Here is a 9780-nt window from a genome sequence, read left to right as displayed (position 1 = left end):
GGGGGGGGGGAGCGCTATAGCCCACTTTAAGAAAGTCTGCGGATTTATATATGTATAATGTATATAGTACTATAATCCTATCGTTGCTGCTGCTGGTTGCGTTCTCATTACTGCCTTTTATTAGTGTTCGACGAGAAAATTTGATTTTAATAAAACATACATTTTGTTCGTCGCAATGAGTCATAACCGAGAAGTTCAGATATCTTACAAGTGGCGGTTACAACTCTGCAGGGGCGGAGTGGCCGGTCGGGATATACGAATTTTCCTGATGACCTGGACCATAATATTATGGCCTGGTTGCCCAGTCATTTTACATGAGATTTTATTTACAAACTTCGTAAGTATATGTCAACAATTTGTTTTGATTAAGACTTTAAATCTCTGAAAAATTAGTAGATACCTATTATCATTATTATTATTATTATTAATTGTGTTTCGCTTAATAGTATTGTATATGAGTATGAGAGAAAGCATCGGATATAAAATTACAAAATATCACATACATCATTTTGTAGACATAAAATAAAATAAAAACGATATCTCGGCGTCGGCTGTTTATTTTTATTTATTATAATACAACACCCAGGTAGCGTGTGGTTTCGACTAAAATCCAGCAGAAGTAATTTTTCAAAGAAATAAAATACGTATTACTTACTGATATGACGCTTTGAAGCCGTGTTTGTCGAAAGTTATATATCTATAGAGCGGTGACGGATATACCTATAGCATTACCTGATTGGCTAATAATTGAACAATAACTAATAATACATAACATTGTGTAATTGGACCATTGGTCATTGTTATTTACATACATTATATCTGTAGTAAATCCAAATAAATCTTTGCGTGCAAATGTGATGTGGTTATGCTAGTTAGGTACTGGTTAAGGGCGTTAAGAGGACGCTACACCCGAATGCGCTGTAATTATTTTCTAAATTATTTTGTTTAGTTTTTATATTATACATTGTTATACCCTCCCCGTTCTGAAAATTGCATGTGAAAGCTCATTTTCAACGTTAAAATATTTGAAAAACAGTCTAAAAAATGCAATAAACAATGAATATCTGGAAATATCTTTTATGTCTATGACCATAGAAAATAAAATTGAATGAGATAACAATATTATTATAAATGCAGTCGGTGAGAACTGAGAACTCTAAACTATTATTTAAATTATTTTTTACCTATAAATATTAACTATATCTATAAATGTTTTTAATAGCTAATCTGTTTTTTATGACGTATGTCGTTTTGTTGTATATTATAATTTTAAATATTAATTTATCATATTGTTTATAATTTATATATCTATTTCTCATAAATGTATTTGTAACTTACTACCGGCTATATCTAAACCATTAAGATTCAAGACATAATATACAAATATTGATATTGCATTGATTTCAACTATATATAGCATAAAAAGTGATTGAAATACTTTGATATTACTGAGAGTAGTAATATTATTATGAATAAAATAGAATATATTAGTTTAGCAGTGTAATTTATAAAAGTTTATAAAAGTGATTTAAATGGAAAGTGATGGGTGGCCTGGATGAATTCCAATTTCCCGGCCTGAATATTTTGGTCTCCACTCCGTCAGAGGATACAATGTACATTTTTTGACAGTCATAATATTATATGTTATCAGCCACCAATGTCATAAACAACGTTTTTAACCTTTGAAATTTCCTTTTACTGGTAGATATAGATATCTATGTTTCAATGTACCTATGTTATAATATACTTAAATAGGTATGTACATTGTACAGTTGTAATCCTGCATTATTTATTAATTAATTATTTAAATTTTTACACGACTTTGTCTTAGTTCAAAGTTTTATAATATGATAACAATAGTCACATAAAGTGTACGATACTACATAATATATAGGTTCCTATTAACCTATTTAATAGATTATTCACATAAAAATATTATTGAATCAACAATAATAAAACATAGAAATGAAATTAATGTTTAATAAACAATTCATTATTGTTTTGGTAATCATGCCAACCATAGTAATACTGCTTTATTTATTAAGTAATTATTAAAATTTTTACACGACTGTTAAAGTATAAAGTTGTATAATATGTTTATAATAGTAGTATACTCATATTAAATATACGATAATACATAATATAAGGGGTGGATCTTATATAGTTTTATAGGGGAGGGGCAGTTATTTTGAAAACGCCGCCCTCTTACTAAAGTGCTGCTTAAGTGCCGCCCTAGGCGTGGGCCTATGTGACCTACCACTTGAGCTGGTCTTGGGGACACACATGTAATTGTATAATCTTAATTTTAATTAATAATACATACATATTGCATACTATTATTTTTAAACAATAATGATTATAATAAATAATACTTAATATTTAATATAGTTGGTAGAATTATTCTTATTAAATTAATTGTTCATTTATATGATAATCGTTGTTACATAAAAAATAATCGATGGAAAATTGACTGGGGGGACGTTCCCCTGTGCCCCTCCCCTGAATCCGCCACTGATAATATAATATGCTCTATAATGGTTTATGACTAGGTGCTACCTATTTAATAAATTATTGACAAGAATAATAAAACATAGAAATGAAATGAATATTTGATAAACAATGTTTTGGTAATCTTACGAACCGTTTTTAAGTGATGACAGATGAAATAATGTCAGATGGAAATAAAGTATATATTGTATATAGAACTGAAAAAACTCTCTAGTGGCCCAGTCGCTGCTCACTACACAATAATATTAACATAACCCCACGATTAAAGGCAGGTAAAAACGTTCGCAGTCGTTCCATTCGCAATCGTATATTATTATTACCCTCCTCTTCTACAAAGATTTAAAAACCACAATTGCGTTCAAAGGGATAAGTTTAAAGGTCCCGTAATGAATCACCGGCGCATTATGCCGACATTTCGTTGAACATATTAAATATAATAATATCATAATGATTATTATAAATATTATTACAACAAAAAACCATTCGTAAACTACGTGTAAAAATGGCTAAGTAAAATAAATATAAGATCTTTGAGCACTATAAAGATGTGATATCATGAACAAATGCTAAGTATATTGAATTTATGTAAAATTATTTTGTTTCAATCATTTATTTACTTGACAAGGAATAATAAAAATAATTGTTTGTATAAATACTGAGTATATATATATTGAATATTTACACAATAATCTATAAGAACAGTAATATTGTTTATGGTATAGTAATTTTGTCATATTTTCTCCAATGACTTGATAACGCTTTATTTTACTTGATAACGCTGATGCGACTCTTTGATGAACCGTATTCTGAATTATTATAAATTTCCATTAAAAAGTTCATATTTTTTCATTTATAACTTAATTTCTAAACGTAGCCAGGGGGACACCTAGTGTAACGGGGATGGCAAACCCGGGGCCCCGAGCTCCTCTCTCCCCAAGGTATGGGGAGTTGATCGTAGGGCTAACAACCCTACATCGTAAAAAAGAACTTTGTTAAGAAACCACAAAATAAGCCTCGGAATTGGATAAATGGACAACGACTGGAACTGGAAAATAGACTAAGAATGGGTACATATAGAATGTTAGGGCCTTAAATAAACCGGGAGCGTTACAATACTTACTGGACGCTATTAAAAAATATAATACACATTACACACATACTAGCGATACAAGAAATTAGATGGCCAAGTGAAGGAAGTATGAAAAAAGAAGATATAACAATAGTCTATAGCGGAAGAAAGGATGGAAGACATGAAAATGGTGTGGGATTTATAGTGAGTGACGATATACTATCACAAGTAAAAGATTTCACGGCAGTAAATGACAGGCTGTGCTATATTCGAATCGCGGGTCGCATTTTCGATATTATTATTGTAAACGCATATGCACCAGCCACCAACTGACGAGACAGAAGAAAATCTCAAAAATGAATTCTACGATGATCTAGAGAACATACTTGACACAACAACGAATAGCTGTATCAAAATATTAATGGGTGACTTTAATGCAAAAATTGGGAAGGAGGATATGTACAGACCCACGATTGGACCGAATAGCTTACATGATGCTTACATAATCATATGTAATGATGTGCATAAAAAGTGTCAGAAGCTACAGAGGGGCAGACGCCGACACGGACCACTACCTTGCAGTAATTACAAAATTTAAAATTAAATTATCCGATAGATGGAAAAAGGTAAAAAAGGTAAAAAATAAGGAATCTGTAAAATACTGTATAGAAAAACTGTTAGACAGGGATGTATTGAAGGAATACATATTATGTAAAACACAGCAACAACTACAAAAGACTGCAACAAAAATACAGAGGAAGGCGAAAATATTGAACGGATATGGAACAGAATCAGAACAGTAGTAGTCAATAGTGCTAATAATTGTTTAGGAATAAAATAAAAATAAAAAAGAAAGGAATGGTTTAACGATAGATGTAAGGAAGCAATAGAGAGGAGAAATCACGCACGAGAAAAAGCTATCAAGGACCAGAATGTCATAAACATAGAAAGTTATTTGCTGTACTAATATGATATATGTACGCGTATTGCGTATATTTTCTGCATATCATCATATTTTTTTCTTTTATTGTAGGGTAGGTAAAACCCATGGGAATACGGAAACTTACGGATTTCAAAAACCTATACTTATTTATATTTCCATTTTCTATACATGATAAAATTTTCAAAATATTTTGATTTATTTTGAACTGTTTAGGGACATTTTCAGTTTCCAATATTATTAGTTATTTTTCTATGAATGTTAATAAAATTGTATTTGTTGGTTAAAAAAGTTTGAAAATTTAATAGAAAGTTCCTATTATATTTTTTCAAAGTCAGATGAAAAAAATTAAAAATCCATCGTCACAATTTTTTTTTATAAGCATCTAAAGTTCAAATATTGACAAAATACGTAAAAATTACAAAAATTTGCAAATTATTTTGAGTTAGAAATTCATGAAAAATTTTCTTTTTTAATCTACGATTTGAAAATCTAATACAAGATTCTTCATAACTAAGTCTACCTTTTAAAAAAAAAAAAATGTCTACTAGCAAGTCAAATTAAATTTTTATGAGCGTTTGAAATTCATATTTTTACAATATTTGATATTCACTCGATTTCTCATGTAACGATTTTCTTATTTTGTTGTAATTAAAAAACGAATGACTGTAGATACTTGAAAATTTAACTGAATGTTTATATCAGCATTTTCTATATACGATAACATTTTGAAAATATTTTGACTCTTTTTGAGCTGTTTACAGACATTCTCAGTTTTCAATTTTTTTAGTTTTTTTTTTCTATAAATATCAATAAAGTTTTATCTGTTGGGACAAAAAGTGTAAAAAATTAATACAAGGCTCCTGATATATTGTTACAACAGCAGTTTAAAAATATTAAAAATACATTTGCACAATTATTTTTTATAATCATTTAAAGATCGAATTTTGACAAAATTTATGAAATTTAAAATTGAATAATTATTTTTTAGTTAATAATTTATAAAATGTTCAACTTTTATATCTAAGGCTTGAAAATTTAAAACAAGATTTCATGTAAATAGTTAATTCTGTTACCAAAAAATCTAAAAAATACATAAGCACAGTTTATTTTAATAGTCATTTTAATTTCAAATTTAGACGAAATTACATATTATAAAACTTAGAATAACTATTTTAGTTATTTTGTTGCGATTGTATAATATTATTCGTGGGTACATGAAACTTCTAAAGTATACTATTATATATCTATGATAGTATCACGGCTTGTTGTTGATGTATAACGCGTTATAAGTACCTTATGTATATTCTGATATGATTAATTTGGAATTTATTATAGGTACCTATTATTGGTCAATTTTTTTTTAATACCATATGTAAAATTATGTCTTAAACCTAGACTAATATACCGTCTCCGCTCAGAATCGTTTTTCTTATACTGCAGTTATATTATATCATTGAATTCAAATTTAATACTATCCATTATATAGTGACCCACTTGTAACTTACAGTACAGCGGAGCGACATCCACTTACCCACTTTTTTTAGTTTATAGGTATAGTACCTATATATATTATTATCATAACTACTAAATTATTTCAAGAATTCAATGTAGGTACTAATTATGTACAGTAAACACATTTTACTATAAGTAAAATAATATTAAATTCTTATTGCCCATAAAGAAATCATCGTGTTTATTTTTATTTTAGTTTTACCTATCTACTTTTTTTTTTAAACTTTAATTTGTTTATTTAATATTAGCTTTCCTAACGATTTACGATTTACCTAAGAATTAACTAATGGATGAAAATATGAAATATTGGAACAAATGCAATTTAGTATCTAAGCGATTTTTTTTTCAAAATTTGATTTTTTACATCCTCAATCAATACCTACTATTGATTAAATCGGAAATTACACATCATCATACTTTTTATTTTATTGTAGGATAGGTAATAAATAATTTTAATGAAAAAAACCATGGGAATACGGAAACTTAGGGATTTCAAAAAGCTATACACTTTAAACTAAGTCCGACCGAAAATTTCGATTGCACTATTGTTTTTAACCACGATTAAAGATATTTTATCGTGATATTAACTCATTGAGTAAGTACCTAAATAGATATTCCGATTTTTTTTTTCAAATCACTTGCCAGCTTAACTGCATTTATGCCACAAAAAAAGTAGTTATACCTTAGATACATTTAAAGAAATAACTTTTTTTTATGGTGGTGGGGGCGCAAATTTTGCTTCCTCGGGGCGCAAAATGTTTAAATCAACACTGCTGAGTTGTAAAATTAGTGACGTTCACAATTACAATGCTCACTTACCTTTGAGATTACCGACTTTCACGATTTTTCTAATCATCGTCACCATAATGATTTTGTGTTTATGCTTGCAATTCATTTTCGTAGGGTGGCGTAGGCGTGATATTGAAAAATGTTCAATAATTGTATTTAATATATTGACGTAAAGTTACAAGAATTGATTTGGAATTTCACACAAATTTAAACTAAATTAATAATTAAATAGTTTGTGTATTTTTCCGTCGACACCAAACGGTCGGCGGCATTTCCATGGTTACATGTTTGAACGTTATATTTCATTTTCAGCCACCGAAAAAGATTTTATAAAAAAAACATTTGATTATGTGAATATTTTATTTCTTATGGATACCATGTGTATATAATAATATAAAAAAAAGAGGGTAAGTGGATGTCGCTCTGCTGTGCAGTAAGTTACAAGTGGGTCACTAGATGGATTGTATTAAATTTGAATTTAATGATATAATGTCATTGTATACTTACGAAAAACGATTCTGAGCGGATACGCTTTGTCAGTCTGGATATTTTATATAATATTGTTATTATTCATTATAGCCTGTGAGTTGTATTAATATTTTTAAACTTGTCACAATCTATGGCGAAAAACATAAAACAAAGTGTTAGAAATTAAATTCCCATTTTTAGCGGTTTTTTGTAATTTGTCAGTGGTTTTACACGTAGAATTAAATACTTATTGAGAAAGTCGAAAATTTGATCTTTTTAAAGTACCATTTTGATCCAATTTGCTAAAAGATAAGATACTATAATATGTTGAAATCGAAGCAGTCTTTCTAGCAGAAATGTTGATAAAAAAAAAAAATATATATAAAATCACCATTGTAAAACCACTAGCTTCCTTGCTAAAAAATGTAATGAATGTTAAAATATCACTTGTATGTAGATATACCATATACTATTTATTCGGAAGTATGTACATTGTACACATACACATATAATCCGTGATCCACTAACAAAAAAATAACCTAGTACATACATCATATTTTAATGATTTTGTTTATTGATAATTTATATAATTAGATTTAACTATAAAAATAATATTATCATGATAGGTATACAATTTTTTTAAAATTATTAATAGAGTAAAGTTAAATGTACATAAATTTAAGAAATAAAAATTTGTAGGTAAATAATTGCTATATAATATAATATATTAGATGCATAGCTGCGTTATAGATTTAAATCTGTGGGTGGAGGGGCATTTTTAACAACAAAAATAATTATATTCAAATTAAATTATCTATTGCTATTATACATGTTAAATAATGTGTTAAAAAAACAATTAGGTTGGTTACTAACTAAAAATTATTAATAATTACAAAATCTTTGTAACTACATTTAAAAACAAAGTAAAATAAATGTAAATAATACATAAAAATGAATATAAATATTAGATTATCATAGAAAGTAAGTATAATGAAATCAAATAGTTGCATATTATTTTAATAGACTGCATTAAAATATATCAACATTTATTTCACATAAAATAATATACCAACTATCAATAATTAATATACATGGCTGGATAGGACTATAGATAATATAAGAATGGATAGACCATTCCTATTTTAACAAAATAAGGGGTCGAGGTCCAGAGTATGGATGAGAGAATGACTGCTTTTATATAGTGCTCTCATTCCAGCAAGGTGTTTTAAGTTCCGGAGGCCTATCCATTCTTAAAATATTATCTATGGATAGGATCCTCTTTCTGCGCCATTAATTTTAAAAGTGCTTCCATATCCAATAGTGTTTGATTCAATTTTATGATTGCATTTGAGGAATCATTGATTCCATATTATACATAGTATTTTTTCCCATTCTCTTCTCATGTTATTTATCTTGATCAAAAAATTAGCAGACTATGTAACGAGTACATAATAATCTTATTCGTTGAATCTAAAAACACAGTAATATAAAAAATGGTTAGAAATTATCTGAATAGTATGTAATCTTATTTATAAAATAATATTGATACTATATAGTACTTGCTCAATGAGCAACACTGGGCACTAACTAGTTAGTTTTAATTCATATACACTTTGTAACTTAACTAGTTGCATTTAATATTTAAAATAATCTAATCTAACTCGTTAAAAATAATAATTAACTAGTTTTTTTTTGTAGTTTTTTTCATTTGTTGAATTTTTCAATTTCTTATTTTGTTAAATTTTCTATAATCTAATGAGTGACATTCCAAGATAATTTGGGTTATTACCTACCAATTTGTAATATTTGATCAAAATATCAGTTGACAATTGTTCAATTTACCTGAATTTAGTAAATTTCAGAAACTAACTTAAATTATAACTTTGTTACTTTTTATATTAACATAATTTCACTTTATGTAGTTGAAAAAAGTGAATAACTTTTTCCCAGCTTTGCCAATAGGTAGGTATTTATTTTAAAATGTTATCCTTTATTAGATAGTATCTATTAATTAATAAAGGATAAAGTACCAACTATCTATTATAATGGCTCTGTTTCTACAGCTTTAAACAAATTTATAATATTGTGAATTTGTGTAGGTACCAAAAATTAAATAAATGTAATAATTGAACAAACACTTCAATACCTACATCATTATATATTATTATGATTTTTGTTATAAGGAGTGTCTGAATATTTAAATTTTGTATATCAGTAAAATAAACAAAAAAATATATTTTATACTGTAATGTATGGAGTACTTACTATTGGTTCTATTGGTTAAATCTGGTGTGTTAGCATTATTATTTATCCGTTCATCCAATATTTTAATGCGTTTTAGAGACACTTCTTCAATTTTTATAGTATATTCTGTTTAAGTCAATATCTATCTAGAATTTAAAACAATACTTATTAGTTATTTTAGACTGAATATATTACAAATATTATTATTAAGTATCTAATTGTATAGATTCAATGTCCACAGAATTTA

At 27.4% G+C, this 9780-nt stretch overlaps 1 protein-coding gene and 1 long non-coding RNA gene across 2 annotated transcripts in view; one reads left to right on the top strand and one right to left on the bottom strand.

Annotated features, from left to right (window-relative positions):
- The first annotated feature begins 3706 nt into the window (after nt 1-3706).
- LOC103309033 lies at nt 3707-4380 on the top strand. The gene is made up of 3 exons (XM_008183535.1): nt 3707-3823; nt 3900-4108; nt 4194-4380. The coding sequence occupies exons 1-3, from the start codon at nt 3707-3709 to the stop codon at nt 4378-4380; spliced, it is 513 nt and encodes a 170-aa protein (XP_008181757.1).
- Nucleotides 4381-9565: 5185 nt separating this feature from the next.
- Nucleotides 9566-9780, bottom strand: part of LOC107883429 — a 2496-nt gene continuing 2281 nt past the window's right edge. The window contains exon 6 of the long non-coding RNA XR_003840103.1: nt 9566-9679. This is a non-coding gene — a long non-coding RNA (uncharacterized LOC107883429). The remainder of the gene's footprint in view (nt 9680-9780) is intronic.

The sequence above is a fragment of the Acyrthosiphon pisum genome, unplaced genomic scaffold, assembly GCF_005508785.2.
Source record: "Acyrthosiphon pisum isolate AL4f unplaced genomic scaffold, pea_aphid_22Mar2018_4r6ur Scaffold_21210;HRSCAF=23316, whole genome shotgun sequence".
Classification (NCBI taxonomy): domain Eukaryota; kingdom Metazoa; phylum Arthropoda; class Insecta; order Hemiptera; family Aphididae; genus Acyrthosiphon; species Acyrthosiphon pisum.
Note: the sequence above shows the minus strand (reverse complement) of the source record. Positions and strands in the feature narration are given on the sequence as shown.